This window comes from Moesziomyces antarcticus (genome assembly GCF_000747765.1).
Source record: "Moesziomyces antarcticus DNA, scaffold: scaffold_v10061, strain JCM 10317, whole genome shotgun sequence".
NCBI lineage: Eukaryota > Fungi > Basidiomycota > Ustilaginomycetes > Ustilaginales > Ustilaginaceae > Moesziomyces > Moesziomyces antarcticus.
This window is the reverse complement of record NW_014638949.1, coordinates 1-16,657: the sequence shown is the minus strand read 5'-3', so window position 1 is coordinate 16,657 and position 16,657 is coordinate 1. Positions and strand designations below refer to the sequence as shown.

At 61.6% G+C, this 16,657-nt stretch overlaps 7 protein-coding genes across 7 annotated transcripts, besides 3 other annotated features; 2 read left to right on the top strand and 5 right to left on the bottom strand.

Moving 5' to 3' along the window:
* PAN0_061c6529 (N,N-dimethylglycine oxidase) lies at nt 1-1,162 on the bottom strand (the record flags this gene model as incomplete). The annotated part of the gene is made up of 1 exon (XM_014798034.1): nt 1-1,162. A coding segment is annotated over one exon (1,162 nt), but the record flags the coding sequence as incomplete, so codon positions are not given.
* A 327-nt stretch (nt 1,163-1,489) lies between these two features.
* Nucleotides 1,490-3,388, bottom strand: PAN0_061c6528 (putative phospholipase C; the record flags this gene model as incomplete). Its single annotated transcript, XM_014798033.1, has 1 exon — nt 1,490-3,388. One exon carries the CDS (start codon nt 3,386-3,388, stop codon nt 1,490-1,492), a length of 1,899 nt encoding a protein of 632 aa, XP_014653519.1.
* A 147-nt stretch (nt 3,389-3,535) lies between these two features.
* On the bottom strand, nt 3,536-4,119 carry PAN0_061c6527 (uncharacterized protein; the record flags this gene model as incomplete). Its single annotated transcript, XM_014798032.1, has 3 exons — nt 3,536-3,811; nt 3,902-3,975; nt 4,104-4,119. 3 exons carry the CDS (start codon nt 4,117-4,119, stop codon nt 3,536-3,538), a joined length of 366 nt encoding a protein of 121 aa, XP_014653518.1.
* Nucleotides 4,120-4,189: 70 nt separating this feature from the next.
* On the top strand, nt 4,190-6,253 carry PAN0_061d6526 (uncharacterized protein; the record flags this gene model as incomplete). Its single annotated transcript, XM_014798031.1, has 1 exon — nt 4,190-6,253. The coding sequence occupies one exon, from the start codon at nt 4,190-4,192 to the stop codon at nt 6,251-6,253; it is 2,064 nt and encodes a 687-aa protein (XP_014653517.1).
* Nucleotides 6,254-6,348: 95 nt separating this feature from the next.
* On the bottom strand, nt 6,349-7,668 carry PAN0_061c6525 (NAD-P-binding protein; the record flags this gene model as incomplete). The annotated part of the gene is made up of 4 exons (XM_014798030.1): nt 6,349-6,363; nt 6,438-7,183; nt 7,259-7,414; nt 7,545-7,668. 4 exons carry the CDS (start codon nt 7,666-7,668, stop codon nt 6,349-6,351), a joined length of 1,041 nt encoding a protein of 346 aa, XP_014653516.1.
* Nucleotides 7,669-8,682: 1,014 nt separating this feature from the next.
* On the top strand, nt 8,683-10,923 carry PAN0_061d6524 (transketolase; the record flags this gene model as incomplete). Its single annotated transcript, XM_014798029.1, has 1 exon — nt 8,683-10,923. The coding sequence occupies one exon, from the start codon at nt 8,683-8,685 to the stop codon at nt 10,921-10,923; it is 2,241 nt and encodes a 746-aa protein (XP_014653515.1).
* A 77-nt stretch (nt 10,924-11,000) lies between these two features.
* PAN0_061c6523 (pathway-specific nitrogen regulator) lies at nt 11,001-14,144 on the bottom strand (the record flags this gene model as incomplete). Its single annotated transcript, XM_014798028.1, has 1 exon — nt 11,001-14,144. The coding sequence occupies one exon, from the start codon at nt 14,142-14,144 to the stop codon at nt 11,001-11,003; it is 3,144 nt and encodes a 1,047-aa protein (XP_014653514.1).
* A 763-nt stretch (nt 14,145-14,907) lies between these two features.
* Nucleotides 14,908-15,220: a sequence feature (In-frame stop codon was detected at splice-junction site;~hypothetical protein).
* Nucleotides 15,221-15,297: 77 nt separating this feature from the next.
* Nucleotides 15,298-15,689: a sequence feature (In-frame stop codon was detected at splice-junction site;~hypothetical protein).
* A 143-nt stretch (nt 15,690-15,832) lies between these two features.
* Nucleotides 15,833-16,657: a sequence feature (In-frame stop codon was detected at splice-junction site;~hypothetical protein).

The following is a 16,657-nucleotide window of genomic DNA, read 5'->3' as shown; positions in this document are numbered from 1 at the left end:
CGGTGAATCGGAGCGGATCGAGTTCTTTCGCCAACCACTGGTCCTCTTGCTTCAGCTGCCCGGTGAGGATATCAGCTACGAGCTGAGCCGATGCAGCGGCATGTGTCACCCACACGGCCGACGCTACGAACAGGCCTTGGCCCACTTGGCCTACAAGCGGCATGCCGTCGGGCGTCACGCTAAAGATGCCGTTGAAGACGCGCTCGGCACCTGCGCTCTTGGGGCTCACCTCGAACTGGCGGGCTGTTTGGTCGGGCAGGAGCGAGAGGGCGTCTTGGAGCACGGGTTCAAACGCGGTGTGCCAGGCGCCGTAGGCCGACGAGGTGAGGCTCGCGTTGGCGACGGCGATGGGATCGTGTGCGTACGAACCGATACCGTCCTGTGTGCCGTGGTCGCGCACATATACGTGGGCCTCTGGATACCGCACGAAGGGCGTCTTGAGCGACCGAGGCCCGCGTGAAGCGGTGTAGGCATACGGGTGCGCTACTGGCACCACAGGCAGTGAGCCGAGCAAGTTGCGCGTCCAGATGCCCGCACACACCACCACCTTGCCAGCTTCGATCCTGCTGCCGTCCTTCAACACCAGTGTGTGCAGAGTGTTGTTCGCTTCGATTGCGCATATGTCGGCGTTGAGCAGGAGGGCGCCTTTGGAGCGAGCCTGCTGCTGCTCGTGCCGTGCAATGTGCTGCGCATTCGCAGTGCCGTCGTTGTGAAACCACAGCGCTCCCCTTCCCTCACCACCCTCTGGCTTGCGAACGAAGAACGGTGCTTTCTCGACCGCCGTGTGCGTGCTGATCATCTCGGCGCTCAGTCCGGCCCTTTTGGCTGCGCTGCATCGTCGCTCCAACGACTGAGCGCCCTGGTCCGACTGAGCGATCTCGAGCCCTCCGACAGTGCTGAATCCGCCAGGGATGTCGAGGTACTTGCGAACGGTCCGTACGGCGAGCTCGGTGAGCGCAGGGATCTGGTTGTACTGCCCAACGTAGCCGGGCGCATGGCCGGTCGATCCGGGCAGCCCCTCGACGTCCCGATCGATCAGGATGATGCGATCTTTGCCAGGGTGAGTGGCGAGGATGTGCGCCAGGCACGACCCGACGATGCCCGCACCGACAATGACGGTGCGGTCAGCAGGGGCAGAGCCCGAAAGGGAAGAAAGATCCATGGTGCACGAGATGTTGGTGAGCGAATTCATGGCAAGGCTCGAGTCGGCTTGGATGAAATGGTCCGGCTAGGTGAGCCGGCGAGCCTTGATCGTCTCGGCACAACTTCGGCGTGGCTCTACACGTGGGGGGAACGCAATCTCGGCTGTTGCACAAGAACCGCCGCGGTTGCCAAGCACGGTTGCCATGCGACTGCAGCTCATCGTACGGATATCGGAAGTCGGCGGTCTCGGGCTTTGCTCAAGCTCTTCTTGCGCGCAGCCAAAAGAAGGGTTCTTCCAGCATGAAAATATAGATGGACGAGCGGGAGCTACAGGGAGCGACGACGCTCAATACGTGACGGAATAGATGCTGACGCCCGAGCCGTTGAACCCGCCCGGCAGCTTGGCTCCTTTGGCGCTGACGTTGTAGCCTTTGCCGTTCCGGGCGTCCTCGAACGCAAACTGCGTCGCCTTGGATCGGTCGGTGGTGAGCCTGCCGTTGGCGTCGACATACTGGCTCGGCTGGGCGGCGGGGCTGAGGTAGAAAGCATTGTTCTTGGTTCTTGTACCAACGGCGTGGACGATAAAGCGCTGTGTAGCATCGGCGTGGTCAGCTGTGGCGTTGGAGACCGAAAGCGAGCCGGATTTGGCATCAAAGGCGAGTGCATGGTTGGTCTTCTCAAACACATAGAAGTGGCCCTCGGAAGGGGTGCCGCGGACGCGCTTGAAGCCGTGCTCGAGCACCCAGGCATCGTCGTCCTTCTGCGTGTACGGCACGTCGGGCTGGCCACCGCCGTACGTTGCCTTGCACGTCGAGGCGCCGTTGTACTGGCCGTTGCGGTCCTGCGTCGCCTGGCGCACCTCGGGCAGCTCGGGCACCGAAGTGTCCGCGCGCGAAAAGTCGAACATCGCTGTGAGGTCCGAGAGGCTCTGACGACGCCAGGCCGTCATGCTTTCCTGCACAAACGGCTTGCCGATCGCCTTGGCCCACTGCTCAACGAAGAGGATCTGCGACTCGTGCGCTGCTGGCTCCGAGAAGACGCCGCCGCTTCGTGTGAACGGCGAGACCACGTAGAAGGGCACGCGGAAGCCGGGGCCCACGGGCTGCTGACCCAGCGTCTTGTTGTAAGGGTCGACGATCCACTCGTTGGGCGCCTCCGAGATGGAAGGAAACTCGGCCATCACATGGTCCGCCCAGCCGCCCGTCTCGTCGTACGAAATGATGAGCGCAGTCGAGTCGTACTTTTTGCCCTTGGTGACGGCATCGATGACCTTCTTCTGCAGCCAGGCACCGTCGAGCGGGCCATAAGGAGGATGCTCGCTCAGCTCGGTCGGACCAATGATGAAGCTCACCTGCGGCAGCTTGCCCTGCTCCGCATCCGAGTAGAAGCGCTCGAGCCCCTTGAACGCCATACCCTTCTGAGCGAGCGCCGAGTTGTTGGGCGCCTGCTGGAACTGGTGGAACCACGCGAGCGGATTGTCGTCAAAGTTGTCCGTGTCCTGGTACAGCTGCCACGAGATGCCGACCTGCTCGAGGTACTCGGGCAGCGTCTTCCACTTGTACGGATAGCACGAGTAGGTCGAGCCGTCGTCGGCCGTCTCGCACCCGGGCGTCTCGGAGTTGTCGATGGCCGGTCCACCGAGTCCATCGTGCGCCTGGTCGATGCCCATGGTCCCCGCAAGCCACGAGATGCGGTTCGGACTCGTCGAGGTGATGACCGACTCGTGGTAGTTGTCCCCCATGGTCCAGCCCTCGGCAACGGCAAAGTGCAGCGGAATGTCCTCCCGCTTGTAGTAGGCGAGCGAGTAGGGCGTGTTCTTGGTCGCCCACTTGTTGACGTTGCCATTGTCGTACGCCGCGTGGTTCTGCTCCCATCCGTTGGAGCCGGCGACGGAGCACTGCCATCGATCATTCGAGTCGCCGCCCTGGTGGTTGATGTACCAAGGAAGCAGGTGGTCCACGCCAGCAGGAGGCGCAGGTGAGCCCTTCTCCGTGGTGGCCACCGACACCGGATTGTAGAACGACGCCTTGCTGGTGTCTTTGCTGATGACCACGTTGGGATCGCCGAAGCCTCGCACGCCGGCGGCGGTTCCAAAGTAGTGGTCAAACGCCCTGTTCTCCTGCATGAACAGGACAATGTGCTCGATCTGGGTGATGTCCTTTGCCGCAGCTGCTGCTCGGGTGGGCAGCTCGGCGGCGACAAAGGCCAGGAGCGCGATCCACGAGGCTTTGTTGAGCCAAACCATGCTGGTTGGTGTTGTTGCGGATTGCACGCGTTGGTCGCACCGAGTGGGCGGAACATATTGATGGGCAAAGTGCTGCTTATAAGGGACTGCTCGCTTGGCTGAAGAGTATGGTCGCTTGAACAAGCGGAAATCGCAGATCGACGGGGTCTACATTAGGGTCCAGGCAGGCGGCCAGGGCGAGTGCGAGCCAGACGGAGCGAGATTGCCGGCGGAACGTGGACGCGGACGTCGCGGTGCCGGTACCAGTACCGGTATGAAGTTGAGAGCCGAGAACAGGCGAGGACGGACACCTGCACGGAGGTCCAAGAGGGTAGCACGTTGTCGAGCTGCCCATGCGGGCCCAGTCGACACCACAGCAGCGGCAAGTGGGGCCGGCGGAGTCTGGTTGTCAAGTTGCAACGATTCAGGGTCCAGCGAGCGGTCCTGGCGTGGTGGGCGCCAAGCGAGGTGCAGCTTGCATATGAACTAGGCGTCTTTTGGAAGGAACGTGTGGGTCGGCTACAGCTCGCCTACCAAATCCATCTCGACAGCCGCCGCGACGAGAGCTCTGTCTCTCTTCTGCACGCTCTCGGCTTTCGCTTGGACGACTGGCAAGAGTGACAACAGCGACAGAGGCTGCGTCGCGAGGCCCGGTGCCGGAACGTGCTGCACCTTGCCACCCTCGGCGATTTCTCCGGCCCATCTCTTCCTACCAAGAGCGAAGGAGGTGTCGCACGGATGACAAACACCATGTGCCGGTGGCGAGAGCTACTCCGCCATCTGTGAGCTCCTTACCATCATGATGCAAGCTTGCGCGCAGACATGACGTCCAACAATCCAATCAAGCGCGTCCGCCTGATCGGCTTTGCGACGCTAGCCTTGGTTCTCCTCGCCTGGGGCTCCTTGCAATGGTCTGCATTGTTGCGTAGCAGCCATCCAGATGCACCGACACTCCCCTGGTGGCGATACACCCACGATGCATCAGCGATCGGCGACAATGATGGTCGAGACGCACCTCGCACGCGCTACTACGAGTGGAACATCAGCCGCGCCGACATTGCCCCCGACGGCGTCACTCGGCCCATGATCCTCGTCAACGGCCGGTTTCCGGGCCCTCACATCCAAGCCAACGTCGGCGATACTCTAGTCGTGCACGTCCGGAACCAACTCGCTCACAACGACTCGTCGTCGTTTGCAGAGTGGGACCAGCGTGCGCGCTCTCGCTTCTCGACCAAGGTGGATGGACACTACCCGCCAGGCAGCGACGAGCGCATTGCCATCCACTGGCATGGTCTGTCCATGCGAGGCAGCCCAGAACAGGACGGCGCTCCTGGATTCACCTCGTGTGCTACGCTGCCTGGTGAATCCCACACCTACCGCCTCCGCGTCCTGCCCGAAGATGTGGGGACGCATTGGTGGCACTCTCATGCCGGCATGTCGCGCGCAGATGGCCTCTGGGGCACATTCACCGTGCTAGATCCGCGACAGAGCGAGCATCAACGTCTTGCTGCCCATGCTGCTGCAACTGGTGCAGCACCTCTTGGCTGGGACCATGAGCAGGTCGTCACGCTGGGTGACCACTACTTTGCGCCGGGCATCGACCAGATCTCGTGGTTCGTCTCGCGGCACTCGCTCGGGTTTGAGCCCACGCCGGACAACATCCTCATCAATGGTCAGGGCCGGTTCGACTGTGCGAAGCTTCTCGACTCGAGCAAGCAGGAGTGCACCACCAGGCCCGACTATCCAGCGATCGCGCTGCAACGGAACAAGACGCACCGTGTGCGCATCGTCAATGTCGGATCAGTCGGCCATCAGACATTCTCCATCGACCGCCATGCTCTCACGGTAATCGAGGCGGATGGCTCGCTCATTGTGCCTTACAACACCACGCGGCTGTCGGTCGCCCCGGGACAGAGGTACTCGGTGCTCGTGCGTGCTGACCAGACGGGTGAGTTGGGCGGTCCGTTCTGGCTGCGCACCGAGATGCATCACGAATGCTTCAACATGCCCAATCCGTATCTCGCCAACGAAGCCAAGGCGATCGTGCGATACGTTGACGAGGCTCCAGATGCCGCGGCACATGCAGTGTGGTCATCGTCCGAACTCGATCTTCGCGATGGACAGCGGCGACGCGGCATCCAGCTTGAATCTGGTCGAAGCCTGCCGCAGACGCAGCCATGGCCGCTGCGAGGCGGAGAGTTGCCGTGCCACGACGAGCCTGCCTCGCTCCTGCGCGCGCTCCGCGTGGGTGATCGTGCTGATGCTCCCTTGACACCCAGAGTCGATGTCGAGAACGGCGATGTGCGCGCGGCTGTCACCGTAACCATGCCCAAACTCGATCGCAACGGTCTTGTTCCCGTATCTTGGATCAATCGAACGCAGTGGAAGGCGCCTCATACACCCCTCCTGCACTCGTTTGCGCTGCAGTCCAACGCCACCGATGGTGCTGGTGTGTTTGATCCCAGGCGTCAGACGGTGCTGGTGCCAGGCACGTCGGAGCCAGTGACGCTCGAGCTGGTGATCAACAATGCGGACGAGGCGGCGCATCCGTTCCACCTGCACGGCCACCGTTTCCACGTGGTTGGGCTATCCGAGTCGAGCGTGGGCGTGGGCGCCTACCAGCCTCACGCACCCAACGATGATGCGCAGTGGTTCAACGAGGCCGAGGCGGTGTATCGCGACACGGTGTCGGTGCCGCGGCGCGGGTTTGCGGTGCTCAGGTGGACGTTGGACAATCCGGGTGTGTGGGCAATGCACTGCCATGTGCTGGTGCACATGCAGACCGGTATGGCACTCGCCGTCGTCGAACAGCCCCACCGCATCGCCCAGCTCGAATTCGCACGCAGCCTCACCACCGCCGCGTGTCCAAGCGCAGATGCGGAATGAATACGAGTCGATGACAATTGCAGATGAAACATGGTGACCATTGTGTGAGGGGGAGACCCTTTCGAGGCGAGAAAGTTGGGATGCAGCCGAGATGTCTACCAAGCGCAGTGCTGTAATTGAAAGAGCAAAGGAGTCAGTATTCTGCTCGGCCAGTGTGAGAGGGAGAGAAGGGGGGTGGACTTACGCCGCCATCGATACGCATGTCGCTTCCCGTCATGAAGCTGCTCGCTTCGCTGGCGAGGAAGACAGCGGCGCCCTTGAACTCGCTTGGCTCGCCGATGCGGTGCATGGGGTTGTCGTTGGTCCACTGCTCGAGCAGATGCGGCTCCTTGGCGAGCAGCTGTTCGACCATCTGTGTGTTGACGTAGCCGGGGCTGATGGTGTTGACGCGGATCTTGTGTTCGGCCAGCTCGACGGCGGCGCATCGGCACAGCTGATGCACGGCTGCCTTGGACGAGTTGTACGCCGTGCCGAAGAGGCCGCGGTTGGAGACGTAGCCGGACATGGAGGCGATCAGGATGATGCTTCCGCCCGTGGCGTGGTGCTTCATCGCGCGAGCTGCGGCCTGCGTGACGATGAAAGTGCCTGTGACATTGACGCGAAGGACCCAGTCAAAGTGGGCTGGGTCAAAGTCAAGCACGGGGCCCTGCTTCTGGACTCCGGCGGCGTGGACGACCGTGGTGAAGGGTCGGGCGGCATCGGCGGCGAGCTGGGCGATCTCGGTGATGATCTCGTTGACGGCGGGCGCGTTGGTGATGTCGGCCTGCACGTAGGATGCGCTGAGCTTGAGCTCTTTGGCGCGCGCCTTGAACGTGAGCCAGTCGGCAGCCGTGGTGGGCTCGTCGAGAAGGTCCATGCATACAACGTGTGAGCCGGCCTCGAGCAACGCAGCTGCCAGCGTCAGCCCGATACCACGAGCTCCTCCCGTCACTGCAGATTCAGAAAGGGGACGGTCAGCATGTTGTGCCTGATGGAGCTATCCAGACGAGGGAGGTGAGGACTTACCGATGCTCGTGGTGTTCTTGAGCGTAAAGAGGCCATCGCCTTCGACTGCGCTGCGCTCGCCCTGCGCCGCGGCCATGACCGCCTCCTGCACGGAGACCAATCCGTCCACCGCTGGGACTGTAGTCGCTGTAGGCATAGGGACCATGTTGAGTGTCGCTGGAAGGATCCGATGTCAAAGCTTGCGTGTAGAGGAGCGAGGGAATCTTGAAGATGGTGTGAAGGGAGGGTGAAGATGCAGCGTGGATATTATGGCTTCTCTCGTAGGCGGCGGCTGAAGATTGCTCACCCACGCCGGTCGAGCGATAAGCAGTGTCGCCAAGCTGAACCACCAAGCAAGGGATCAATGTTCGCCGGTGCGGAGGATTCGCCGTCTCGGTGGCAATGCGGCAATGTGGCAATGTGTGGTCCATGCTTCGGAAAACCGCAGCGTCGGAAAATACTTTGTACCGATGGCGCCGAGCCAAAGAATTCATTTTCCGTCGTCGGGCGTCGGCCATATTTGCCGTCGGATAGCCGGCTGGCGGGGTCCAAAGGCGAGGAAGGAGGTGGGACAGAGACGGCGACATCCATCTTCCGCCACCCCGCGAGGATGAGTGTGGGGGAAGGTCGTCCAACCCGCCTCCGCTTTCCCCCCACATTTCTTCCCCCTCGCTGCAATGCTCGCCTCCCACATGTCGGTGACGCATCCTCTTGGCGTGAAGGACAGCAACATCCAACGTCGCAATTTGGTGAATGCAGCTCGGTCTCGTGTCGTCGGTACGCCTTGTTGCAGAGTAGCAATTGATGAGGGATGCCCGAAGTAGGCCGGGCGGAAAGCTCGGGATGAAAGTAGTGATGGTGAAGGGGTCATTTTCCGATAGGACCCTGAAAGTGGGTGGCGGCTGGGCGGAGATTTTGAGGTCGGGGATCATGTTTTGGCGAGTGAGTCCACTGCTGCTGCTGCTGTTGCTGTTGCTTTCCCCGCTGCTTTCGCCGCTGCCGAGCAGAGTGCGGAAGACCGGCTTTGCAAACGATCCGCGCCCAGGACCACGCTGCACACTCCTCTCCCACAATCGTCCGAGGCCGCAGCCGGCTTGCCCACTCCACGCCCCGCCGCCACCCTTTCGCATCCGCTCCAAGCTTGGACGCCGCCTCCTCGGACCGCAACATGAGCCTGCGTGCGGCAGCTCCCGCTCCCTTGGGGTGGGAGAGGCTCGGCGCTTTATAATCCTGACCACCCCCACACTCCGCTCCGTCCCATCAAGCAAGGCTTGCACTCCACCTCTCCCACCGACACTCGATCGCACGCTCCCCGTACTTTCGAGAAGTGCAGCGTTCCCCGCATCAAGTCGCAACACGATAAAAGGCGGTGCTGAGCTCGATCAGCGCCACTCTGCAGATCAAAGACCCAGGCGAACACTTCCACCACCCTAGTCTTCGTAACAATGGCGCCTGCAGCAACTCTTTCCGGCTCCACCGAGCCAGCCTCCGCGCCGGTGCCCACCAAGCAGCTCGCCGCCGCGGGCATTGCCGCCAACACGGTCGAGCAGAACGAGGCGGTGCTGCGCGAGATCCGATGTCTTGCCGCCGACCTCGTCCAGCAGTTCAACGGCGGCCACCCGGGCACTGCCATGGGAGCAGCTTCGATCGGCATGGCGCTCTGGGGTAGCGTGATGCGCTTCAACCCGGCCGATGGAACCTGGGCCGATCGAGACCGTTTCGTGCTCTCGGCGGGTCATGCGTGTCTGCTCCAGTACATCTACCTCCATCTCACCGGATACAAGGCATGGACCATGGATATGCTCAAGCGATACCACTCGACCGATTTCGAGACCAGCCTCGCAGCGGGACATCCCGAGATCGACCCCGAGAACGGAATCGAGGTCACCACGGGCCCTCTTGGCCAGGGCATCGCCAATGCCGTCGGTCTCGCCATGGGGTCCAAGCACATGGCCGCCCACTACAACAAGCCGGGCTTGGAGATCGTGGCCAACACGGTGTGGTGCTTTACTGGGGATGGATGCATCGCAGAGGGCGTGGGTGTAGAGGCGCTTTCGCTCGCAGGTCACCTCGGTCTCGACAATTTGGTGCTTGTGTACGACTGCAACAAGATCACCGTCGACGGCAACATCGACAGCTATGCCTCCGAAGACCACCCTGCCAAACTCAAGAGTATGGGCTGGAACGTCCTCCAGGTCGAAAACGGATCCACCGACGTCGTGGCCATCGTCAATGCGCTCGAGCAGGCCAAAAACCTGCGCAACGGCAAGCCGACGTGTGTGCAGATCACGACGATCATCGGATACGGATCCAAGAAGCAGGACACCAACCCTGTTCATGGAGCTGCACTGGGCGACGAGGATGTCAAGCACGTCAAGCGCACGTTTGGCTACGCCGAGGAGCAAAAGTTCCACCTCTCCAAGCAGGCGTACGACACGTTTGCCAGCGCCAAGACCAAGGGCGACCAGCTGCAGGCGAGGTGGAATGCTACGTTTGCAGAGTACACCAAGGCCTTCCCTGAGCTGGCGCGCCAATTCCAACAGCGCAACACCCACGGCGATTGCGACGAGCTCGTGGGTGGGCTGCCCAAGGAGTGGACGCAGATGCTGCCGGCCAAGAGCGAGTTGCCGAGTGGCGCCATGCCTACGCGCAAGGCTTCGGGCATTGTAGTGCAGGCCTTGGCACCTCGCTTCCCGCAGTTCATGGTGGGCAGCGCCGATCTGCTCGATTCGACCTTCGTCAGCTGGAAGGACATGGTCGAGTTCCAGAGCCCGAACAAGCCGCAGCTCGGAGGCAGCTTCGCAGGGCGTCAGATTCGATACGGCATTCGCGAACATGCCATGGCGGCGATCGCCAACGGACTGGCAGGCTACTCGAGCCATGGCTTTGTGCCCGTCATCTCGACGTTCTTCATGTTCTTCCTCTACGCCGCACCCGCCATCCGCATGTCGGCGCTGCAGAAGCTGAGGTTGATCGGTATTGCCACGCACGACTCGATTGGAATCGGAGAGGACGGTCCTACGCACCAGCCGGTCGGACTCGCGTCGTTCTTTAGGGCAGTGCCGAATGTGCAGTTTATGCGCCCCGCTGATGCGGAGGAGGTCATGGGCGCCTGGACCTTGGCGCTGAAAGCCAACAAGACGCCGTCGATCTTGTCGCTCAGCAGGCACGCGCTGCCTCTGCTCCCCGGCTCGGACCGAGAGGCGGTGCGTCGTGGAGGTTACATTGTGCACACGGCCGAGGCGGGTGCAGATGCAACGCCGCTCACCCTCGTGGCCACGGGAAGCGAAGTTTCGGTGGCGATCGAAGCGGCCAACATCCTTGCATCGGGCGAGCTTCAGCAGTCGTACACGGTCAAGGTAGTGTCCATGCCGTGTATGACGCTGTTCGACGCACAGCCTGCCGAGTACCGCCACTCGGTGATCCCGCCTACGCAGCTCTCGGTCGCCGTGGAAGCATGGGCTTCACTGCCTTGGCCAAGGTACACGGCTGCTTCGCTTTCCATGCATACCTTCGGCCACAGTGGCCCACAGCAACAGCTGTTCGAGATGTTTGGATTCCATCCCACCAACATCGCTGCCAAGATCCACCAACACGCCCAATCGCTCACGCGCGACGGCACGCTCGTGCTCCCGCGCATCGGAGAGTTTGCCGAACTCCTCCTGGGCTACGCCAAAGGCCACTGATCCCGCCATCCTAGTTTTGTGCAATCGTATCGATGTAAAGTCCCATTGCATGTGCCGGTCAGAGTTGTGCGGGTGGATTAGGGAAGCGGACGCGAGAGAAAGGGGAGAAAGTGCGAGAGGTCGTCGGGATGGCTAATGTCGCTGATCTCGACCAGCGCACCGTGCTGCGGCATCGAGGTCGCGCCGACGCTATGCTCGAAGGACGCTGCGTGGGAAGCCCACGGGGTTATGCTAGACGGACGCGAGGGTGGTGGGCGCAGATGATGGTCGGCGTGCGTCGGGGCTGCGGCGGCTGCGGTCGTTTTGCCCGGCTGCGTAGGCGGCGAGGTCCAGCTGGGCGCCGAGTTGGACGAGCCCGAGGTCGAACCCGAAGCGCCGTTGGACGAGTCCTCGAGGATCGACATGGGCTGCTCGGTCGAAGAGACGGTGGAAGCGGCCAGGCGCAGTAGCACTTTGAGTTCCGAGAGCGAGAGCATCGTCTCTCCGGCAGCTGATCCGCCCGCACTGGCGCTGCCGTTGAGCGCGGCGTCGGGTGTCTCGTCGGTCTTGCGCGCCTTGAGTGCATTGGCGATCCATGTGACGCCGAGCCACGTCTCGGTGAGCTTGTCGAGCGCATCGACGCAGCGCTGGTACGCCTCGAGGTGCGACTGGACGAACAACGACCTGGCACCCTTGCCTCCATCGTCGCGCAACCGCGCGCGCAGCGTGGCGAGCGATCGAGGCGCAGGACTAGCCCTACCACTGCTGTTACCGCTCCGTCTGCCTGCGGCGGTGCTCGAAGCAAGCTGTTCGTGCCTCTGCAGCGTCGCCGCCATGCTGGCTTCGAAACCGCCGGCGAGGCAAAATGCCTGGTTGGTAAAGGGACAGCCGAGGTGGATCATGGGATCCACCGCGTTGGCGTACAGCACGGCGTTGCGGATCTGCTGCGATGCATGGCGCAGGATCTCGCGGCTCTCGTCGGACGCCACGGGCTTGGCTCGCAACCGACTGAGCGGCAGGCGGTTCATGAGCATGAGCAGCAGGTGGAACCACAGATGCAGCGAGAGCAAGCAGCGCGGCTCGCTCGAGGTGCGCAGCTGATCTTCGCCCAGCATGAGGCCTGCGGGCAGCGCGTCGTAGTCGCCAATCATGTCCGCCTCGAGCTTGTCCAGCTCTTCGAGCGGGTGTGGATCGTCGTCCTCGCCGAGGTTGTTGGCGATCTCGGCGAGCGCACCTGCCTTTTGCATGAGCCGCGTGAGGTGGCCAAACACCGACGGCCGAGTCGAGGAGCTACGACTCGAGCCCGCAGACTCGCTTGCAGCATTGGAGGTCTGTTTGCGCGCGGGGTGGATGGGCAGGACGGTGCGTGGATAGTCGAGTGTGATTTCCTGGTCCTTGAGGCTGGTGGGCCGACCTGTGCCGATGGAGAGCGTGCGGTCGAGGATGAAGACGCACCAGAAGAGCGGTTGGGGCTGGATGAGGTCGTTTGCGTCTGCACGTGGTGCGGCGGTGAACCAGTTGTTCTTGGCTCGACGATGCAGGCCGAGGTCGATGGACATGCGGATGGCCATGCCGGCAAACATCCACAAGCCCGAGTCCGAGTTGACGCCAAACTCGTGCCACGCCAGCAGCACCAGCGTTGCCACCGTGGTGACCGACGGGAGCGTGATGGACGACATCATGTACGATTTGGCCCGCTCGGCAAAGCGCAGCCCGCGCGAGTGCGGTTTGGCCGAACCGAACACCGAGTCGGCGGTGGCGTCGGGGTCGTTGGAAGCATTGACCGAACCGCCTGTTCCAGCGGCAGCGGGTGACAGCATCGTGGTTTCGTACGGCTCGACGAATCGCGCGGCAAGGGCACACATGGCGTTGATGAGCGCCGGATTCACCTGGCTGCCACGGGCGAGCTGCGCCTCGAGGGTATAGCGGCTGAGAAAGGGAAAGTGATCTGCGAGACGTAGGAAGAAGCGAGAAATGAGTAGATCGCGCAGAGGCGCCTCGGGAAGGTCCTCTGCATACGCTGCGGAAGAGAGCGCCGAGGGCGTATGGGCCTCGTGCATTGCGGGGAAAGCGGTGCGATGGGCGGCGGCGCTGGTGGACGCGGCGGCGGGATTGGGCGAGGGCATGAAGCGCGATGTGCCGAGCAAGGAATGCAGGTTGAGCGTCTGTGGATCGAGCCCGGAAGCGGCTGGGTCGAACAAGTTGGTTCGATTCTGCGCCTCGATGAGCATCGACTCGAGCTCGGCGGGGACGCGGATGCGGACGCTGATTTTCTTGAGCCCCTGCGTGACCGCGGTGGCGCCGCTGAAGGAGCGAAAGTAGTGGAGCTGGATGATGCGGTCCTTGCCCGCGGGTGCTGCACTGCCCGACGGTGCAGCTTGGTGAAGCAGGTCGGCGAGCATGGGGTCAAAGGCAGCCACGTCGGAAGCGGTGGACCAGATGTTGTGCGCGGTGGTGGTGTCGTGGATGCGCGTGGCGTCGGTGATGGATGTGGCCGACTGACGTTCGAGCTCGTCGAACCACGCCACTTTGCCGGAAAGAGCCTCGATGAGATCGTTGGGCAGGAACTGGACGTCTTCTGCGGTGGCTGCGTCGGGCACCGAGGTGACCACCGAGGCGGTGGGGAGGGCAGGCCATGCGCTCGAGTGCGACGAAGCGACCGAGTGGGCGTCGCGGGTCGACGAGGCTGGATGAGAAGAGGCAACATAGGCAGCGCCCATGGATGGAGCGTACGAGTGCTCCACACGTTCTTGCGGGGAGGCGCGATGGGCTGGCAGCGACGGCGGCGGTGGTGGTGGTGGGACCGACTCGTCCCGGATATGGTCGGGCTGGATCGAGGAGCGCCTCCGCTTGGAGGGCCGTTGCTTGCGGAGGTCGCCTGCGACGTAGTGGCAGTCGATGTCGTGCTTGCGGCAGTAGGAGCACTTTGGTCGCTGTGCATCGCATCGAGTCTTGCGCGCGCGACACGCCTGGCACGCCTTGGATGCGCGACGGTCGTGTCGACTCGGTGCAGACGATCGAGCCGCCGCGGCCGAAGTCGAAGGTGCGTCTGCATCCACCGCGCTCAAGTCGTCGTTGCGGGTCGCTAGGTCTGGCGAACGGCGGTGGTTGGTGGTGGAGTTGGCGTGGTGGTGCTGCCATCGAGCGGTGGCGATGTTGGCGAGCGTGTGGATGTCCGCCTCGTCCGACGACGACGATGGCGCCGAGTCCGACATGGCGGCAGCGTCGATTGCGCGAGTCATGTCCTCGACGTTGAGGGAGCGTGCACCACCATGGCGTGCGAGCGGGGTATCGAAGGGGAAGAGAGAGGTGGAAGCAAGACACCAACACGAGGGGGTCCAAGTCTCGGCCCAACGAAAGTGGAAGCGAGCCGAGCCGAGCCGAGCTGAGCGGGTGCTGTGTTGCGGCAACGCTCCGCTCTGCTTTCATTTCAGTTGCGGACTCGTTTGGTGGGTGCGGGTGCGGGTGCGGGTGCGGGAGAGCCAAAGCGGGACAGTGGATTCCGCACTTTCCGCACTGATTATTCTGCGGGAGCGTGGCGGGATTTGGTTGGTGTCAGGTCGCACAGCCCCCCACACCGCTGTCAGTTTTCGGCTGTCATTTTTGGCGGCCATTTTGGCCCGCGTCATTTTCCGAAAAAAGCTGCTCGATCCCTTTTTTTAAATCTCCGCTTTTCCCCCTCTCCTCGGCGTGACTTTCTCGTACCACCCGCGCTGCCGTACAAGTCTTGCATGGCAAGGCAAAGGCTCACCATTTCGTTTCTACCTTCCAGCGCTAAGCTCCAGCAACCTATGTGCATGCCCGTGGAGAGAGGTCAAAGCCGCCATCGATTTTTGCAAAAAGTTTCTTTAAATGAGGTAATTAAAACGCGGCCTCCAACCCCCCGCACCCCCTCATGCTGTCATGCTCGACGGCGCAACTTTGAGATTCGAGCAATCGTTTCGCATTGAAATCATCCTTGACGACAGAAAGAAAGGAAGGAAGTGCAGCTAGAGAGAGTTTGGATCAAGCGCTCGAGGTCTTTTCCATGATGTCCGACTTTTCGTCATGGGGCGTGCCGAGGTAGCCGGGCGAGTCGTCCACGTGCGTCTTGACGGCGTCGATGTACTTTTTGGTGTTGACCGGGCCGATCGCCCATCGCTGCGTGTCCTCGAACAGCTCGTTGACTGCTTCGAGCTGAAGCCCCTTGGTCTCCGGGTAGTAGAAGTACGTGAGGAAGATGAAGCTGAAGTTGAAGATGGCGAACATGACATACGTCTTGTATCCGAGGTTCTGGACGCAAATGGGAGTGATCATGACCACCAAGAAGGTGAATATCCTGTCCCCGCGCGAAGCAAAAAAAAAGGGTGTCAGTGAAGTGCGGATCGAAAGGTTTAGGTGTGGGTTTGTACGCACCAGTTACTTCCTGTTGCGATTGCTGCACCGTGCATTCGGGTACGGGTGCTGTTGATCTCTGCCGGGTAGAGCCACGGGATGGCGAGCGAACCGACCGAGAAGAAGAAGTTGAAGAGGAAGAGCATCGCGGTTGCGACAATGCCCTTGGTCTTGTCGCCAATCGTCACCGTCATGGCAGCGAGGATAGCCATGCAGGCGGCCTGTCCACCGACACCGATGAGCATAAGAGGGCGGCGACCAACTCGCTCGATCAACGGGATGGGAACAAGCGACGAGAGGAAGTACGCCAGACCGTTGAAGCCGGCAAGCAGCAAAGACGTCGACCTAGACAGGCCCACGCTCTTCTGGAAGATGACAGGCGCATAGTAGGTGATGAGGTTGATTCCTGAGAGCTTTTAGCCGTTTGAAGCAAGAAGATCGATGAGAAGATCGCGGAATGGCGAAGGGATTGAGATGGTGTCAGTGGTCGCTGCGAAAAAAGAAAAAAAAAATCCCAGCGCGGCGCGCTGCTTTTTTTTTTTTTTTTTCCACTTACCTGCTGCATAAACTGGATTCCAAAGCCGAGGACGGCACGCTGGAAGTGACGCTCCTTGCCGTTGGTGAGGATGTCCTTCCAGACAGGCTTGCCGTTGGCGAGTTTGCGCTCCTCCTCGATGGTCTCCTTGATCACCTGGAACTCCTGTTCGGCGTTGAGCATGTTGACGTTCTTGGAGTTGGGCAGAGTCGAAATGTCGAGCCTTTGAAGTACGTCCATAGCCTCTGCTTCGCGGCCTTGGGCCACGAGCCATCGCGGCGACTCGGGGAGGAATGCCATCATCACAAAGGTGACGATCGCAAAGAAGATTTGGAACGAGAGAGGAAAACGCCACTGGACGGTGCTCGTCTTGACAAAAGACATGCCGTAGTCGAGCCAGTAGGCGGTACACACACCGGCGATGTTGATAGCCAGCTCGATGCAGACAGCACGGCCACGATCCTGAGCCTTGGACGTTTCCGAGTGGTAGACCGGGACGGTGGCGGTGGAGAAGCCGTTTCCAATACCGGCGATGATACGGCCGACGATCAGCTCGGGCACGCCGTACGAGGCAGTCTGGATCGCAGCGCCGATGGACAGAACGACCATGCCGAACATGATCATGCGGCGGCGACCGAAACGCTCGCCCATGACAAACGTGAGGAGCGCACCGAGGAAGCAACCGATCTCGTAGATCGCCACGACGAGGCCTTGAAGCTGCGGGTCGACCGACATCTTGGGGAACTGCCTCTCGAACGTTTCTCCAGTCAGCAAGCCGCTGATCACACCTTGATCATAACCGAAAAGTAAGAAGGCCGCACCACAGGCGGCCATGATGGCGTTCTG